The sequence below is a fragment of the Lagopus muta genome, chromosome 14 (assembly GCF_023343835.1).
Source record: "Lagopus muta isolate bLagMut1 chromosome 14, bLagMut1 primary, whole genome shotgun sequence".
NCBI lineage: Eukaryota > Metazoa > Chordata > Aves > Galliformes > Phasianidae > Lagopus > Lagopus muta.
The window spans coordinates 3,432,711-3,451,407 of NC_064446.1; the positions used below are offsets into that span (position 1 = coordinate 3,432,711).

An 18,697-nucleotide genomic window follows, 5' to 3' on the forward strand; every position below is an offset into this window, starting at 1 on the left:
TTAACTAAGCACTGTGTTTGCATCAAGTGGGTGCTGCTCACATGTAACCCCTACCTTCCTGCAGCAAGAGCTCCCAGCCATGCCATGAGCTCAGCTATGGGAGGGGTACATTGCTGCTTGCATCCTCTGCCTCATGCCCAAAGCTTTGTTATTCCTGTCCAGAGCACATAACAGGAGCCAGGAGCTCCCAGGCTGCAGATTACAGCTGTAACAGCAGCAGGGGAGCAGTGTGCCTGCTGAGTTTGGAAAAAAAAAAAAAAAAAAAAAGATTTCTCACTTTCCCAGTGACTGGGTTAGAAACACGTATCAATAAGGCAAAAAGAATCATTTTGACAAATCGTGCTCCTCTTTAATGGAGCTGCAGTAAGAGGCAGCCCAGCAGGCTCACTACATTAAGCCTGTTGACTGTCTAGCATGCTGGCACTGCTGCTATGGGTCCAGGACTACCTGGGAGCACAAGGCTACCAGCAGGAACCCAGCACTCAGGCTCAGAAGCAAGACAGGGAGAGGGGCTGCAGCAGGAACACGGCTGGCATTGCCCTTGGCTCACCCAGGACCCTGGCAGTGGGCTCTGCAGGATGCATCACACCAGGACACGGGGCCTCAGTGAGGTCACCTCCTCCTCTGCAGCCTCCTGCCCTCCCCACCTTGCCCTTCCCCTCTCAGAGGTATGCAATGCCATTCTCAGAAGCTGTGACCCACAGCTGAGCTTTGGAGATGATCATTTCCTAACTCTGGAGAAGACTGGGGCTGGACAAACCCTCAACAGTCTGCTTTGCATCAAAGGGTCAGCAAATGGCCTAAATGCATTTGTTTTTCACCAGCTCATGCTCAAGCCCCAGCGGGCAGACCCAGGCACGTGGAAGCAGGCAGGAACTTTGCAGCGGCAGAATTCGCCACTTTGAGCTCAAATCAAAGACCACAAAATTCATCCTAGAAATTGCATCGCTGAAGGTTACCTTTCTACTATATTAAGAGGTAATGGTTTTGAAACAAGAAATAGAAATGTATTTGTAAGGGAGTACGGCGATTCTGTTCCTCGCCGAAACACTGCTTGCAATTACAGCAACTCGGGAGCTCAGAGGTACACATGTGTTACCCACACTGTCCCTGACAGCAGTGCTTGCTGAGTATGCCAAAATACATGCACTGCTTGTGAAGGAGACACTGAAATCCCACCCAAAAGAAGAAAAAATGACACAGGAACTTATTTAATAAACCAAAATGAGTTTAAGAAATGCTTTAGAAAGAGCACAGGAGTGGAGAAAATATACAGCTGTGCCTTTCCCAGGCTCCCGCTGTTTCCAATTCTTGACCTGGCTGCCACTGTCTCTGTATTTAAGAAAGCCCAGACTACTCGTATACTTACAGCTTCATCCTCCTGTGGCAAACGCTCACTGAAAGCAGCAGCTGATGTGCAGAGCAGTAAGATGTGCAGTGTCATGCAGTGACCCCGCGGCTGTCATTTGCTGTCACTCGGTGTCCCCACATTGCATGAACTGACATGAGCAGCACACGATTCTCAGCCTAAACCATCTCTGCACGTCACAAGCCAATTCAGCAAGACATATCATAGTCTCTCACACTCTGAATGCTGTGTTAGGCATCTAAGAATCTGTAAAACTAAGGAATTAATCATTGGTATGGGAAATGCCAATGCCACAAGTGACTATATTATACTTATGGAGAACTAGTTTGTCCAATCTGGTACAAAGCAGGAACACCAACCTTCTCCATCATGGTTTTGGGAGGTCAGAAAGATGTGCTTGGAAGCAGCACACTGGGGATAACATCCAGCCCCAGGAACACAAAGCTGTTACAGCCAACAAACCGCACAACCTCTGTCAGGTTGAAGTGCTCCAAAGGCCCTGGGATGGCACCCAGCTGACTCTGCCTGCATGGCCCAGGGCTCCATGCACACAGTGCAGGTAAAGCTGCTCAACAGATCACCGCCACAGGGCTTTGCAGGAGGAATTACACTTGAGTTCATTATTGCTTCCGTTCTTTTAGGTACCTGAAATCCTATTAAAAAAGCAGAGCTCCTGCAGTGAGGGAGAAACCAAAGCTGCACAGAGGTGAAGCCAGGAGCCATCTGAATGCTGCACAAAGGAAGTAAGGGCAAATGCAGAGGCAGCAGTGCTGAGGAATTCACCTCCTGCAGCAGGGACAGAGGTGGGAAGGATAAAAAAGTCCTGAGAATGTGACGATTGGGAGTGCAGATAGGGAGAAATGAATGAGAATCACATGGCAGGAAAAAACGTAGAAAATGAAAAAGAAAGGTTTAGAAAAGAGCAGGATTCTGAAATGAAGAAGTAATTAAAATAATCAGTGCCGAAATGCCTGGAGGGCAGCCCAAGGCTTTGGCAGCAGAACAGCAGAATCTGCATTGGGAGCAACTTCCTCACCAGGGCCCTTTTATTATTCCAAATACAGCAGGTTTGAAGCTGGAAGAGCAGAAGGTACTTAAGTGCTTATTAAAGGCCCCTGGGGATGCCTCAGGCAGCTCCCAGTGCACCAATCCTGCAGGGAAACCACCAGACCCCACCTGGCCTGTGCCAGCAATCCTTGGCCACAGTGATGGCAGCTCCCCACCCCCCACATGCAGCTTGGCCAGCCCATGGCACAACCCCTGTGTCTACATGGATGGGAACATAACACTGGCACTTTCCATGACATCCAAAGAATTTATCCTTGGTGATTTTGCCGCAAAAAGCTTTGGTGCCTGCAGGATGCGCCTGAATTCAAGAGCTGAGGGGACTGCACTGCTTCCCAGATGGCAAAGGACAGCGCTGGGAGAGGGCTGGGGCGACACGCATGGGTGCATCAAGCTCAGCAGGTAAAGATTTACAAGGATGAATCTCAACCTTAACTTTTTAGGTTAACTGCCGTGCACTGAGCATGGTGCACAGAGTGAGAACAAATAAAGCTGAGCAACTCAGATTACAGGGAGCAAGTTCTGGCACCAGGCTGCGGGTGGGCTGTACACATGCTGCACTATGTCACCATGCCTGGAAAACCGACACAGCTGACTGCCATGCCCTGAGCTCTGGTCCCCACCTGTCCTGTTTTGCACAGCTCCAGATAATAATAGACCTCAAGGTTTCCAATACCCAAATCTTCTCTGTATACAGAGCAATACAATAGCCCAGCCTACATCAGTCGCTGCCTGTCCAGCGAGCTCCTCACTTCAGGCACATGAGACAGAGCGCTTAGAATAACACCAAGTGAATAGTGAGAAGAACTGAGATACCCATCAGAGCAGTCGCTTCCCCCCCCAGCTGCAATCCAGCCCACAGCAGCCTTCCAGCCCAGCTGTATATATATATATATTTGTGTTTTCCTTTTACAGGTTGCTACTAAATAGCTATTTCCTCAATTAAGAATGGAGAAAAACACAAAAATGATGTTGATACCAGAAAGTCATACCAGTTTTTAAAAACAGAAATAAAGTTCCCCTTCTTCCTTGAAGTGATTTGCTTGTATCCATATAAAAATGTTAAGCTAGTTGTGTAGCATCTGCTGTTAGATTGTATTTGAGATCACGAACATGTGCAAATGCTTGTGAGGCAAAGGTGGCTGCCCTAGCAAGGGACTAACATCACACACAGCAACCAAACAGCTGGGCTCCTGCCTTTAGCTGCACACTGGTGTTCAGAGGTGCAGATCCTCCTCTCGCCACCAGCTGTCTTTGCCCTTCACTGCTCAGGTCCTTCCCTTCCCACACACTCCCCATGATAACCCCAAACAACCCCAACTGGAGCTTCTTCCCTTTCTGTCAGTCACCTCCCCAGGCAGCTGGGCTCCAACATGGCACACAGGGAGGAAAGCACCTTTAGCAAAAGGCAAAAACCTAATTCCTCATCTTATTGCCTTAGCTTGTCCCCAGAGCTCAGAAAGTAAGGACAGCCCACCCTGCCAAGTGAGGCCTGGGACTGGACTTCAGACTTCTTTTTGAGGGCTTAAACTGAGCCTTCCATTCCAAAAGGCTTATTGGCTTGAGCCCAGGCAAAATCTAATCAGCTTATTACAAAAGATGAAATGAAGAAGCAGAATACGCAGGGACAGGACTTGTGAAGCTTTCTAGCTACAGATTTTTCTCCCTAGCAATCACTCTTCTTCCTGCTATACCTGCTTAAAATTGTAATGGAAAAAAAGGAAGGAAAACACATTACTTATCTGTAAAGGCTGCATTACAAACAGACAACTTCTTTTTCCAGCAACACCAGCAACTTACTTCTGACTTCACATACTGTATAAATTCAGCAACCTCTCTCTGTCAGAGAACCATGTGGTGCAGCACACACAGCTTCCCAGGAGCACCCAGCAGCAGTGAGGAGCTGAGCTGGGCAGGAACACCAGCAGGGCTTCACTCTGAGCATCTCCAGTGCTGCAGTTAACAACCCATCCAACACATGGCTGTTAGTGATCTGCAATTTGCCTGTCAGTTGCCAAACAGGTTCCCTCCAAATGCAGTCCTGCCATATTTGCTGCTTTACGTTCTCCTCCATGCTTTCCTGCCAGTGCTTTTGCACCATCCCTGAAGAATGGATCCCAGGCAGCTGGACACTGCCCCAGCCCCCATCGCCTGGCAGGACGCTGCACTGCTGCAGCCCGAGCAGCTTCCACTCCTTGAAGTAGGTTATTGCCACCAAGGGGAGCGAGAGCCTGCAAATTAGTGAATTAACCTGTGTGTGAATTGTCTCTGCCTGCCTGCAACACCAAGTGTACAATTGCAGGTGAAATGAAAGCAGGTGGAGAATCACCAGCCCCAAACTTCCCAGCCTGAATCCAGCACCATCAGAGCCTTTTACTGGGCAATCACTCTGTGCCTTCAAGCTGCCCTGCTGCACTGAGAGGATTCTGCAGAAGGCAGTCTCACATTTTTCATCTGCTTGCTGAAGTTTAGAAGCCGAGGCTTAGGGAAAACAAGACGTGTGCCAGCACGAGATGCTGGAATGGAGTATCCTACATATGCTCCAACAGGGAAACAAGGAGATTTTGGGGGCAGGATTGTACAAATCTCCGTTTCTATGTTATGGTGATGTTAAGGTGACTAATTAGAGCACTGCAGAAATTAAGCTGCCCAGTTTATTTCTCGTGCTCCCCATCAGCACCATGGGACAGCAGGTTTAGCATTTAAGGCTGTTCACAGAGATCCCCCTTCTGCAAACTGATGTCAACAGCAAACTGCCTTACGTTGGATGTCAACAGAAAACAGCAACACCAGCGATGTTCCACACGTCCGCCAGCATTTTCATTCTGTAGCTATCTTCCCTCCCATTTCAGTCCAATGAATAGCTCCGTAACTAAGATGGAAGCAGAGAGCCAGGGAAAACTCATCTCTGATTTTGAGACAGCTTATTTACAGGAATCAAAAAACTCCTCCAGAGTTGTTCCACTAAATTCTCTTTAATTCTGCAAGTATCTCACTTATACTAATGCTTTAGGTTGTCTGCTTCAAAGCTCTGTGAGCCCACAGAGATTCCGAGCATGTGCATCTCCTGCATGCTCCATGAGTCCGTGTCCCAGAAACGCATAAGCATGAAAGTAAAAAGCAAACAGCAAGGGAAAAACATTTTGCTCCCTTTTCTGGAATGCCTACAGTGAAAACAGAGGAGGGAAAGAGACAATTTGGGCAGCTTTTCCACATCCATGTCGACCATGAAATGCAAATCAGTTAGAGACTCTGTTAGTAATACCATAAATATTCAGTTAACAAATGTGTTATTCTCTGGGCACTGAGTCCAGAACCCACCACCCCGTTAACATGGATGTGAAGTTTACATCCTGATGCTCCATCCTGCACAGACCAGCACCTGCACTGCTCCTCGTACCATCGCACACAGCAGCAAATGGGTTAAAATCCCAAACAAGATTTATTGCAAGGCTGGATTAAGAGAATCAGGGGATAGGAAAAAGGAGAACAGAAATACGTGTGTTAGTTTTCCCTGTCACCTAGCTTGAGGTAACTTCACTTTGACTAAGGGTGCATTGCTCTGAATTGGTCCAAAGAGACATTTCAAAATGCAGGGAGATTTCCAAGTACTGTAATTATTAGTGCAGTTACAGCTGAGCTCTGTTGACTCTGCAGAATGTTTCATTGTAAATAACAGCTCTCAGGAAGGTGATGCTGCTCTCCACTCACACATGCCCAGCCCTGCAGCTTCCCAACTTCCTCTCTCCATTCCCACACCAACCAAAAGACACGATCAAACATTCCTACTTCTTTGTGACCACAAATGCTCCTGCCCTACCTCTGCTGTCCACAGCTGTTCCTGCTCTCACCGTGTCACTGGAGGAAAAATCCCTCAGTGCAGGAGGGGCATCTTCCCAGCCACCAGTGCAGAAGTCTCCCCTGTCCTTTGGGTCATCCCCTGTATTCCTCCTGACCTGGTACAGAACATCACTTGCCCTTACCTCATTTGCCTGGTGGAAATGGAGACAGCTAATCTGTGACACTGCTAAGTTATTTACCTTACCAGTAATACAGGAGTGACCTGTCCTGACCTCTTTCAACGACAACAAAAAGCCTGCTTCATTCTCTTCTGTCCACATATGCAGTAGAAAATTCCTTAAACCCAGTGGGTGCAGGTGAAATCAGTCCTTCCAAACTGCTGGGAAGATGCCTACTCCTAGCCTTGGTATAGGAAATAAACCTTTCCCTGCCCACTCTGGGAAGAGACCAGGAGCGCTGCTCAACAGAAGCAGCTCATGTAGGTAAAGCTGCACTGTGCAGCTGTTTGTGACAGCCTCACCCACTGCCAAGAGCCATGGGGCACCCTGAGCTGCCAGCCCCCCGAGCTGAACGCTCCAGCTGCAGGCAGCCCATGTGCTCCTCAGGTGCTTGGGTGCCCTGCAGTTTGCAGCTGCCCTGACAGCCCCACAGAACAAATGGCAGTACCTTAGCTTTGACCTCCCAGCTCCCAAAATCTCATCCTGTTGGGGAGCTAGCTCAGTATCTAACAGAATACAGCAAAATTAAACCACAGGCAAATTACAAGCAATTGAGACAGCAAAGCTGTGCGGATGTGGCAATGACTGCACACAAAAGCACAGCATGCTGCTGCAGCTGAGCACCACAGTTTGGCACCAGAACATCCCCACCCAGCCCAGGCTGAGCTGCTCCTCCTGCAGCAACATCCCCCAGCCAGCCATCCTCAGAGGTTTGAGCTATAGGGAGGTGAAGCTCTTTGATAAGATTGATATACATTCCAACTAATAGAAGAGAAACACAGCCGTTAAGTACATGGGTGCAGCTTGGCTGCTCTGCAGAGAAGCAGACCTTCCCAGAGACATGGGAAGGTGATGGAGGGCTCACCAGGTCCCTTCTTGTTCTCTCAGGAATTCAGCAGAGTTTGAAACATTCTTGCTGGTGGAAAATACTGCCAGGTATGCAAATGCATTCAATATTCAAGCACCTTAACAAAAAACGCAGGGCCTGATGACAAAGTGTGCTGAGCATTTTATGGCACTAGTCTGCAAGTGGGAGCATGTTCCTCAGCAATGAGGGATGCTGATATCAAAGCCAGGATGTCGAGTTGCACCTGCGCCTCTTGGCTCTGCCAGGGCGATGGGTTTGGCTGCAACCCCGGCACTGCTGGAGCCTGAGCAGTGGGGTGGAGGGTGCAGCTGAGGGTTGGAGAGGTTGGAGTGATCAGAGTGTGAGCTGGAAGCGGCGTAGGGTGGAGTAGGGCAGGAGCTGTGGACTTCACACCCCTGCAGCATCCAGTCATCATCTGTCCAGTTTGGAGCAGGACAGATATTGTTTAAGAGCCTTGATCTAGCAGCTAATCCCTCAACAACAATAATTTCCATGTAATATCTCTCTAGGGACTCTGTCTGGGTAAAAACAATGCAGAGATGTGACAAAGTTTGTTCCAAGTCTGAGCATTTCCAGACAAAGCATTTCTGCTGCCATTTCAGATGGTAGGTTGCTTCTCTCCTTCATGCTGCCTCCCAGCCAGCAGACTGGGAGAGAATCACAGAATCACCAAGGTTGGAAAGACCTCTAATATCACCCAGTCCAACCATGCACCTACCACCAGTATTTCCCACTAAACCATGCCCCTCACTACAATATCTGAACATTTCTTGAACACTTCTGTCAGCTTCTCAACCATGTTCCATATGTGACCTCCATCAGCAGTCAGACCACAGAGAGGAGGCAGAGTAGCATTAGCTAAGAAAAGTGCAAATGAAGCCAATTAAAATGCTGCAGCTGATGGCACTGCCCAGAAAACAACTGATCAGACATTGCTTGTTTTCTTGATGGTCTATGGTGAGCCATGTGCAGCCTGGAGCTCCATCACAGAGGTGACTTTAGGGCAGCAGCTCAGCTGCAGTTCCTCCCTCCTGCCAGCTACCAGACTCCAAATGGCTCAGCATCCCGCTGGGTCAGCTCCTTTTTGAAGCCTCGAAGCCATAGAAAGGAAAAGGCACCTGAAGAAGCAGTCTCAGGCTTTACATCCCAGCATGTAACATGCTCACTGACCCCATGTGGAGGAAGGGGCTCAGGACTGCACACCCCACTTCTGCCCATCCTCCTGCACAGACCAGTGTGCACCCAGATGAATTTCCTCCCTGCTCTGATGCAGCCATTTGTCTCACTGCCTGCACTCTGGTTAGCTTTGCATGTACAGCATTGCAAATCATACCTTCTGTCAGCTCATGTGTGAGAATACCAGACAAGAACAAGCCCTGTGTCACAGAGGCTCAGGCCCACACAGAGTGGTGTCCCAGTCCCTGGGGCGCTGGTACACGCAGCCCGGGGTCACATCTGACTACTGCTGCTTGCCAATCTGCCACCTGAAGAACAAGCTTTGGGAGAAGAGAGTTTTCCTGGAGCAAGAGAAAAGCAAACACCGGTGTGTGCAGAGTGAGATGTCAAGAAAGCACTGTTTGGACTGAGGAATTGGATTGAGGCTTTCTGCATTGTTTTTCCTTTATGTTCCCTGTGCAGTGACTTTTACTAAGAAAGATATAAGCACCCAGGGCTTTCCCCAGTGCAACGGAGGAAGCATGTGAGCATTTGGGCTGCTCACAGCCTCTGCACCACTACAACCCAGTCACACACCAGTGAAGTGCTCTGCGAGTTCTGAAACCTTGGTCAATAAAACATTTGCACTCAAAAAATGTTTCACTTCATTTTGGAAAAAAATGAAATTGTAAACCTTCAGGGTTTGAAATAAAGCTTAAATATGTACAAAGAGGAATATTTTAAAATGCAGTGACATCAGCTGCTGTGAAGCTGGGGCTTGGCCAAAACCTGTGCTAAACTAAACATTACGTTCAAAGCTTTTCACATCACAGTCTCAAATATTTTATCTGAGAATAATCCAAGTGCATGGCAGTGCTCACTGCAGCCACCAGACAGGCACCCCACAACTCACACTGGAACTGCTGATGAGGACAGAGGTTGGACGATCACCAAGGCTGGATGTTACAGCTTGGAAAATATTTTCTATTTCACCTTTGTGGATTACTGTAGAACAAAAACTTCAAAGCACTGCAGCCTCCAAACAAGCAAAGCCAAAGGCTCTGTTCAGTTGTGGTGGGACTTCATGGCCATGTGTGCACAGGCTGCAGAGCAAGAGCCACAAGGAGCTGTGCCAGCAGCAGAGAACACACACACACCTTGGATGCTAATGCGTTGTAATATGCAGTGTGCTATAGGTTGGACTTTCCCTCATCCATTTTACTTTCTGGGTCTGACTACAGCAGTTCATGCAGGCGCTGTACGTGCGTGGGAAGCAATCAGGGACATGCACAGCTTATTTTAATTTAATCAGTGCTATTTGCTCTTAAGAGCAGCTATTTGAGATCACTTTCCCTCACTGGCAGGAGCTGAATTTATGGGGAAGCAAGCAGGAAACAAAGCAAGAGCAAGGGAAGGCAAATAGAGCAAGCTGCCTCACTGGAGCTAAATACACTTGGGCTGAATGATGGGGGAGCAGGGACAAGAAGTAGCCGTAGGTCTGCAAGTCTCTGCCTATGGCTTTGGCTCCCAATCTCCAAGAAAAACTCAGTCACACTTGATCTGACACGATGCAGATGTGGAGAAGTGGAGTGCAAGCAGTTCCCATGCTTCCATGTCACCTAACATGCACCCCAGGGATGCTGAGTGACAGCAATGCCAAGGGCCTCCTTGCACTCTTTGCATCTGGGAGACACTACAACGTTTCACACAGCCAAAGCAGCAAATACTGATGAACACGTATTGGTCAGCAGGATTTTTCCGTATCACTTCTGAGCGATGACATCAATCAGCTTTGCTACACAGTGCTGCTGTAGATATCCATCACAAAGGTAGTTCCCTGGAAAAAGCTGTTCCTGTCAAACCTTCCATTTTCTGCCAACCCTAAACAGATCACCGAGGGATAAAGGAAGGTCTGTTGCTCCTCCCAGATGAATTTCAAAGGCTCATTGAGAAAATGAGCAAAGCTGCACTAAAACAACTTACAAAAAATTATTTTGTAAAGGTACCTAGTAGGGAAAGTGAACGCCAGGGCAGCTCTCCTTATATGACTGTGACTTTCTCCATCACCTCTGCTCTACACGTGTAGCACTGAACAAGACCAACCCCTGCAGCACCTCCGAGCACCTCTGAGTAAAAGAACAGGTTGTTCTAAAGCAGGCACCAATGCACTGTTCTAAGACAGTGTCAGCACTGCCTTATTAAGACTGACCCATCAAGTATCACACAGTGATTTTCTGGTAAGTCATGCACTTGAAAATATGGCTGGTGAGACACAGGATCTGATGCTTTTGGACAATGAGCCATTTCAAAGCAAAATTTACTTCAGAACTAATTACTGACGTTTTAAGCCAAGTGAATTCATACTGTTAGCTCTTGCAAAATTAAACAACTATGTTGGGGTCCTATTGATGGTTTCGGCTTGGGTGACATTGGATCAAAACAGAATTACCTGCATTCAGCAAACTGCAATTCCCAGCCTGAAGTCGTACTTTCTGCTGGTGTAGCCAGAGTTAGAGCTGGGGCTTGCAGCTTCAAGGCCAACAAGACACAAGTAATGGAAATATTTGAGTTACATTTCACTTTCAGTGGAGGTGGGAGAGAGAAAAGATAGAGCAAACACAGCTGATCCTTATTCCTCGACCTTTCTCTTCTACTGGAATTGAATTTCCCACAAAACGCAGTGTAAACATCCCCAGTGCACACAGGGAGTGCAGAACGCAGCCAAAACAAGAAATCCACCCTGTTGAACAAATCTGCTGATCTGAACGTTTCCATGACAAATATGGAAATGGCTGATTCTAGCCACAAATTTGGTCCTGATTGGCTACAGACTGTAAAAACACATGAGAAATCTGTATTTCAGCAGTGAGCTGAAAACAGAGATGTATCTGTGCTGTGCGTTATCTGCTGTGCTGGCCCTCTGCCTTTTAGTGTTGTTTTTATTTTTTTCCCCCTAACTCTTTTACCGTTATATTGCTTATGTTTGCTGGAAGATATACAAGCAACTTGAAATTCTCATGCCTGCCTTTGTCTTGCATCCAGTGCTAACTGCTCACGTGCTAAGAGAGGGCCGGGTGCTCCTCTTGGCTTCACTGGTGCTTGATGCACTGAGCTCCCAGCGGTTCTCACCATCCCTGGTGCCTCCAGACCCTTTTTTCTGTGTGCTGGGAAGGTGACAGCAGTATCCCAGCACTGAGGACATGATGTTGGCTCGGGCCAGTTTGTCTCCACTGGCTCCCCAGGATGGCTGAGCTGATGTAAGGGCAGGAGTGACGAGGTGCTACCTTTTGTTTGGCAAGACCATGAAGCTGAAGGAGGCAGGCAAGAGGAAACCCAACAGGGAATGAAATTAAAATGCCATCAATTCAGGAAATCAGAGGAAATAACTTGTAAAGAAATGTACAAACAACCTATGGAACTACCCTACATCACCACGGCTTCCAATGGCTTATCTCACTGACTAACACACCAGAGACCAGGGAAAGTTTTGCTGCTAGGAACACAAATCTAGGAAACAGAAACCATTATCCGAAAGCAGAGGCTGCATGGCTCACAACCTGCCTAGACAAAACACCAGGTTACACTGCACTGGGCACTCACGCCTAAGCCAAAAGTGTGATCCCTCCTACAAACAGCACTGCTCACTCCCAGGGAAAAGGTCCTACACCTGGCAGACTGCTGCTCTGCACTTCAAGGCAGATTCTGGCTTCATGTGAGGTGCAAGGGGCAGAAATACAAGCCACATCTTCTGCACCAAGCCATGAAGGGCTCAGCTTCAGCCCTCTCTGTCAGCATCTACCTCCTTACTTATGGATAGGAAAATCCTGGCTTTAGACATTGCCTGCTTCTTTTACCAATTCTCAAAACAAAAGACTTGTGCAGATTTTGCTTATAGTTTATTACACCAAAGCAGCTTAAGATCTGTGTATAAGGTGCTTGGCAAGACAAGGCTGTACAAATTGTTTTCCAATGCCTTGGAAGAGCACACAGATTATAGTGTATTCACAGCGTGTGGATCTAGACCCATTACTATTTCTTCAAGCTCCTGTTTTGGCAGGACTTAGCTTTTATATTAATCCTGAAATACCCAAATAAACACACAGAAATACTAAAAATCAAACAGAGATAATAAATAATCTAATAATGAAACAGATCGCAAGCACTTCACTCAATAGAAGACAATACTACCAAATGGAACAGCTAACATGGGTGCTGCAGGCAGTGTGCCTCACAGCCAGGAAGACAGAAGTTTTGGCAGAGCCAAACGTGCACCTTGTCCTCTGCTCAGTGCTGTGAGAGCTCTGCCAGACTGCAAAGACCAGGTGGAATCCTTGGAGTACTGCTCGAGGAACATTTGCAAGTGGCTGAAGTCAGCCCAGCAGTGGTACACAGTGCTCCTTCCTGCCACATTAACAGTGACCTGAAGGCATGACATCCCTCGCTGGCCTTGGAAATATCCAAGAAAATCAAAGGGATTTCTTCCAACTTACTCTCTCCAACTGAGTACCCTACTAACGGACAGCAACACTTGGATAACACATCAGAGCCAAGAGGAGACAACTCTGGGAACACAAGATTTGATAAATATAGCTGAACAATCAAAGCCAGCAGCAGGCATCAGCAAGATTGAATCCCACTTTAGATGGTAAAACGTGTGACCAGACGCTGCATTTTTACTGCCTGTGAATTACAGCAAAGCAATTTCTTCCATCCTTTAGGGAATGCAGCCAATCGGAAGACAGCAATGTAGTGGAGAACAGACACATTGAGCCAAAAATGATCTACACCCAGTGCAAATCAGACCCAGCCTCCAGACTTCTATCAGGTGAATGGGACCCTGCCTACTGCCACCACAACCAGTGCCACCTGGCAGTGCCCAGCACCACTCTGCTCCATGTGTGATTCAGGGTCTCAGTGGTCAGACAGTTCTGCTTGTACCATAACGAATATCACACATCCCAGACAGTCATATAAGTATGTCTGTATGATGAATAACACAAAAAGACAAACTGCAAACCATGCATATGCACACATTATCATAAAATTTTACCCTACCAGGTCAACAACTTGTATTTACAAGATTTTACACTTGCTCACAAGCTTGCTCAATTAATTACCTTCCACAGTCCTCCCCATTTTTCTCTTTACAGCAAGTATACTTGAAGTTCTGTACTTCCAAAGATGATATTTTTTTCCTTTGAATTGATAGAAAATGCATGCCAACTTTCAATTCAAAAGCATGCGTATGAGTGAGCATCAGATCCAGTGGAAATAGAGACCTATCCTAGAAATACTGATATACTGCTAAATGCAGAGGTTCTGGCAGGGAATTTTCCCAAGTAGCAGACAGACTTGCCAAAGTTTCAATGTTTTCTTCCTGATGCTCTCTAAACAATACTCATTCTGCATTGTACCAATGAGCCCCCAGCAGTGCTTTCAACTTTCTGCTCAGCAGCACCACAGAATTTTTGAATTAACCCTGCAAGAAACTGAGCAGAGCTTAGGCAAATACTGTACAAAACAGCCCGCCTGAAAAATCAGCGTTCTGCAGCCAGTATTTATGGATTTAAGGGATCTTAGGGATTTTAATCTCCAAGATTGTTGCTTGCTTTCTCTATTATTTTTTTCCATGAGCTTCCACCCTTGCTTTCCTTATAAAAATGTCCTAATATTTTTCTTCTTGATAATCTTCATAAAACACACATCATTAGCACTGCACACTTGGTGTTAGATTACTGAAATACAACATTGCCTCTAACAATACTTTCTGAGAAAGAAACCACAAGGTATTGGGAAGAATTTGCCGTGCATCTACGTTTTATTCCCTCCTCGGTGGATTTACAAAGTATGGGATTTGGGAATAAACAGGTCTCTTCTGTAAGAGCTCTGCATATGGAGCCACTGAGTTTCTCCTCCTCGTCCATGCCTGCACGAAGGATTACAAGATTTCAGATGGTTTTCTCCTCCAAAGCCCCTCCACAGCAATTTCCTCGTGCCCACACGTTTCCTCCACCACCTCACATCCCACTCTCCTCTCCTCTACAAATTACAACTCACATAAACACTGCTGGCTCACTTGCAAGTGGCACACGTTCATTTTCTCCTCCCTTCCTAATACTAATTTTTATCGCAGCAAATACACAGAAGGGACAGGAAAAGCAAAGCAGATCTTACCTTTTGATGGTCTTCTTTGTTTCGTTTGTAGAGAGGAGAACGTACCCATCACAGCGCCCATTGCAAACGCTACTCCTGAGTTCTCGTGGACGATTTATTTTGGCTGGGCTGGTTTTGATCCTTCTCACTCCCCTCCCTCCCACCACCAGTGCACAAAATCTATGCGAAATGCCCACGAGAACAAAACAAAACAGAGGAAGTCAAGAGAAGAAAGAAGAGAAGAAAGGAGGAGGGAAAAGCGAAGCACTGCAGCTCAGCGTACAGCAAGCGTTAAGCTTTGAGGGCTTTTTTTTTTTTTTAGTCAACACACATGCACTGACTCACAGCCGGCTGCACTGTTATTATTCAGAGCAGCTCCCCATCAAAATTTAAATGCTAGGTAGATTCCCTTAGACCAGAGCTGGCAGCAGATGCATCAAAATATTTACTGGAGCACAGCCACACAAACACACAGGGTAATTCTTCCTCCCCTTCCCTGATGGCTCCAACCAGCAGCCTGGAGGTCTACAGGGGGAGCATCAGCGCGTCGCTCCCAGTGAATGCTAAGCTGGCGTCCGAGGCACGGTGAGGGGCACGGGGGGGTGCCAGGGCTGTGGGCACAGCACCAATGAATGAATGGGAATCTTCTGAGTGAGAAACGAGAGCTTCTGAGCCATCAAAGCCCCGACTGCCCAGACTGCATGCTCCTGCTCATCAGGAGGCTGACAGAAAGGTAGGAAACTGCAATCCCTAACGTTCATCTCGAGCACAGAAGTCAGGGGGAAAATAAAGCGTTACAGGAAAAATGGGTAAAAAATATCACTACAACCCTGAGCCCTTGGAGTGCTCGCTCACACAGCAGAGGCATTTACGAGACTGTTATCAATAACTCATTTTCCTGCAAGTATGTACGCATCCTTTCTGGGGACACGAAAGCTGCAAAGTGATGAACAAAACCCTGCAAACATTTGATGGCTCAAAGGATGTTGGACAACTCTCTCTGCTTTCTTCATATTTCATATTTCAACATATCCATGGCACACTTTGTTATTTTTCCTGGCAGGTGGAAACGACAAGTGCTGAGGCACAGAAGGAGTTAAAGTCAGGAAGGCAGAATTAATTTGCTGTTTGCTCACAGGGACTTCAATTAAGGCAGCATCTGCGCAAACACTGCTTTTATCTGAAGAGCCTCATTCACACACTGGAGACCAAAGCACCACAACAGGTTTCTTCAGCTTTCCTCTAACTTAGGAGAACAATTTCATCAAATCCATTTTCCAGAGCCCCAGAAATCAGAAGCTGCCAAGCCCTGCTTTCCTGTAGCACAGCCCTGGATCTTCCCCTGCTCACAGCCGGCCAGCGGAGCAGTGTTGGCACACAGAGGTGCCTTTGTATCTCCTATGCATACCAGCAAACGGTGCTCAATCAGCTTAACTACTTGCAACAGGCTATGGTGTTATGCATAATGCGTTTTCTTTTTCCATTTTATAACTCAAAATACAGCATTTTTTAAAGCATACTGTGGTAACACAGTGCCAATGTTCTGAACTCACACATAGCAGCTTGCAGGTGGGTATGAAGCTCCTGGCAGGTGAGGCACTGCCCTGGGTCCCCCCTGCCCCCAGGCTCCAGCAAAGTGCCTTCCCCAGCCTCAGGCTGCACTCATCTCCAAGCTCTGAAGAACTCTGAGATTAAACACTTTTTTATCCAAATACCTATAGCATCTATTTGATTAGTATTTTATTTGCACCTACATATTAATATATGAGACAGCTTGCAGTATGCACATGGAAAACCACCACTCTTGTGCTTTTTGCTCACAAGAAAGGCCGGAGGATGACCAGAGAATTTGGGAGATGCATCCTCACATGGCAGCAGCTGCTCAGCACCTGGTGTCTGGCTCTATCAGCTCCATGCCAAACAGGAGCAATGAGGGGGTACTGCAGTGCAGGGGGGTCTGTGCCCCCTGTGCTACTTTTGGGCATGGATGTGGCTGATCACAATGGGAGATACATAGGAAAAAGGAAATTGGGAAGACAAAACTGCATTCCTGATGCTGCATTACTGTTAACCTGAAGCAGCACGGTATATGGAGTCAGAGGGCATGCGTGGATATTTGGTCTTTTTCAAGTCTTTGAGACTTGAAGGGAAGAACGGCTTGTCTCGGCTAGGAGCCAGCATTGACAGATCCCTGTGAAATCATGGGAATCACGCACTGCGTGCATTTCTCTTTATATGACTAAAATATGCAAAACAGGAACGAGAGGAAGAGCTGTATGTGAGTCTGGGCAAAGAGTACAGAGTCCCAGACCACAAGTTCACCAGCAGATGCTTTCTCTCACAGCCAAAAACCAGGATCTCCGAGGAACAGAAGAGTTGTAAACAATAATGAATTAGTGTATGTGACACTGCAGGCAGGAATTTCCTTTCCCTGAAGATGACCATCCAGATCTATCAGGCTAAAAGGTATTACTTGCTGGGGGTGCAAGAGATGCTGATGGTTACCTCTACAAGGCCATCTACAAGGACCAGAAGCCTGGGTTCTAATCCCTCACACCACATCTGTAAGTCCCATGCTGCGAATTATCACTGCTGTCTACTAGTAATTAAACCTCATTCCATCACTTTGCCATTATGAGGCACCCTACAGCAGAAGGTGGTTTTGTTCGGCATGCAGCAATGTGGATCTTGAACAGTCTGAAATACCTTCCCAAGGCACTGTGCCCCACTGTGCCTGTGAGTTATCAGCCATCTTCTCTCTGTAAAGCAAAGCTACAGCACCCATGTTTAAGACTAGCAAGGAAAAGTCTCAAAAGTACCCAGATTTTAAAAGCTATGACATTAGTGAAATTCATTCTAATGTTTGTTGTGTTTTGTTTTGTTGTTGTTTATTTTGTCTCCTGAAGGACAGCACTGAGCATTCGTCTAATAGTAACGCAAAATCAAAAAGTGATGGCTTATGGCAAGCCCTTGTCCTTCATCCTGCAGCAATCCACCTGGAGTGCTCCCAGGTAGGCTCTGTTTGAAAAAGGCTCAATTAGCATTACCAACTCCTTCTCTCTCCTGGCTATTCTGAGACCCAAGTGGCCATGCCCATCATTCCTCCCCAGTGCAGACACTGAGGAAGCACAGAACTCCCCTTGCACACTAGCTGTGCACTATGGGCACTGCCCACAGCCCTTGCCCTTTCTTCCAGCTCTGATTTTTAAAACAAAAGATGTAGAGAACTGGCTAGCTAGGAGAAAAAAAATAATAATCCCAAGCCAAGAGGAAAAATGTTCCTTTTCTAAGAAAATGAAATGAGAGTTTCTGTTGCTTAGCAAATTTTTAACCCATTGCTGTCCTCAGCTGTCTGTGCCTGAACACCGCTGCCATGTGCACTGCCTGGCCCCAGGTCCTAACAGGAGCTCCTTGGGAATAATTCCTTGATAAGCCTGCTCAGGTTTCAACTACACTAACCTGTGCATATAAGGTGTGTTTGCTTATGATGAATACGCATCATTAATTCCCTGAAATTGTCCCAGCTTGAAGCAGGAATACAGACAGCTAAGGGAAGTCCTCCCACCGAGCAAAAAAAGCCATCTTACAGTCCTGCAGGGATAAATGCAAGCAGCATGGGATCATCTGCTGTGCCACAGGGAAACCAGCTGGGTGACAAAGAGACCAAGCTGAGGCTGGTTTTGCTGCTCTATACCTGTAAAAATTGTCTGGGGATCGTTAGAGTCCATCACTTGGCTTTTTTTGTTTTGTCATTGTAAGAACACACAGTAAGTCTTCATACTTCAGATTTTCACAAGGAATTCACCACTCATGTGGGTTTGCTTTTGTTTCTCTTTTATTTTTCCCCAGATTTTTTTGTTTTTTTTATGTTTTCCTCCAAAAGAGCAGAACCTAATTTCACCCCCTCCTTCTCCACTCACAAGCCATTATGATACACCAGGATGTCTTCAAAGAAACCTTTCTATTCTGAGTAAGGACAAGGCAGAACAGGACCATTAAAAGATTTATTACTGCCCCTTTATGGACCCAAAGCAAATTCTCATGCTAGTTAGTTTTGCCAGATCTCGA

The 18,697-nt window shown here is 46.8% G+C and overlaps 1 protein-coding gene across 5 annotated transcripts in view; it reads right to left on the reverse strand.

Annotated features, from left to right (window-relative positions):
- The window catches only part of KCNIP1 (potassium voltage-gated channel interacting protein 1), a 265,634-nt gene that overhangs the window by 170,412 nt on the left and 76,525 nt on the right, over positions 1-18,697 (reverse strand). For 3 of the 5 annotated variants that reach the window (XM_048961108.1, XM_048961105.1, XM_048961112.1), the window contains exon 1: positions 14,651-14,943. The exons of the other annotated variants lie outside the window; for them this stretch is intronic. In XM_048961108.1, coding sequence (XP_048817065.1) covers positions 14,651-14,711 — 61 coding nt within the window. In that variant the 5' untranslated portion in view covers positions 14,712-14,943. Of the gene's footprint in view, positions 1-14,650; positions 14,944-18,697 lie in introns of those variants that run through there. 5 annotated transcript variants of the gene reach the window in all.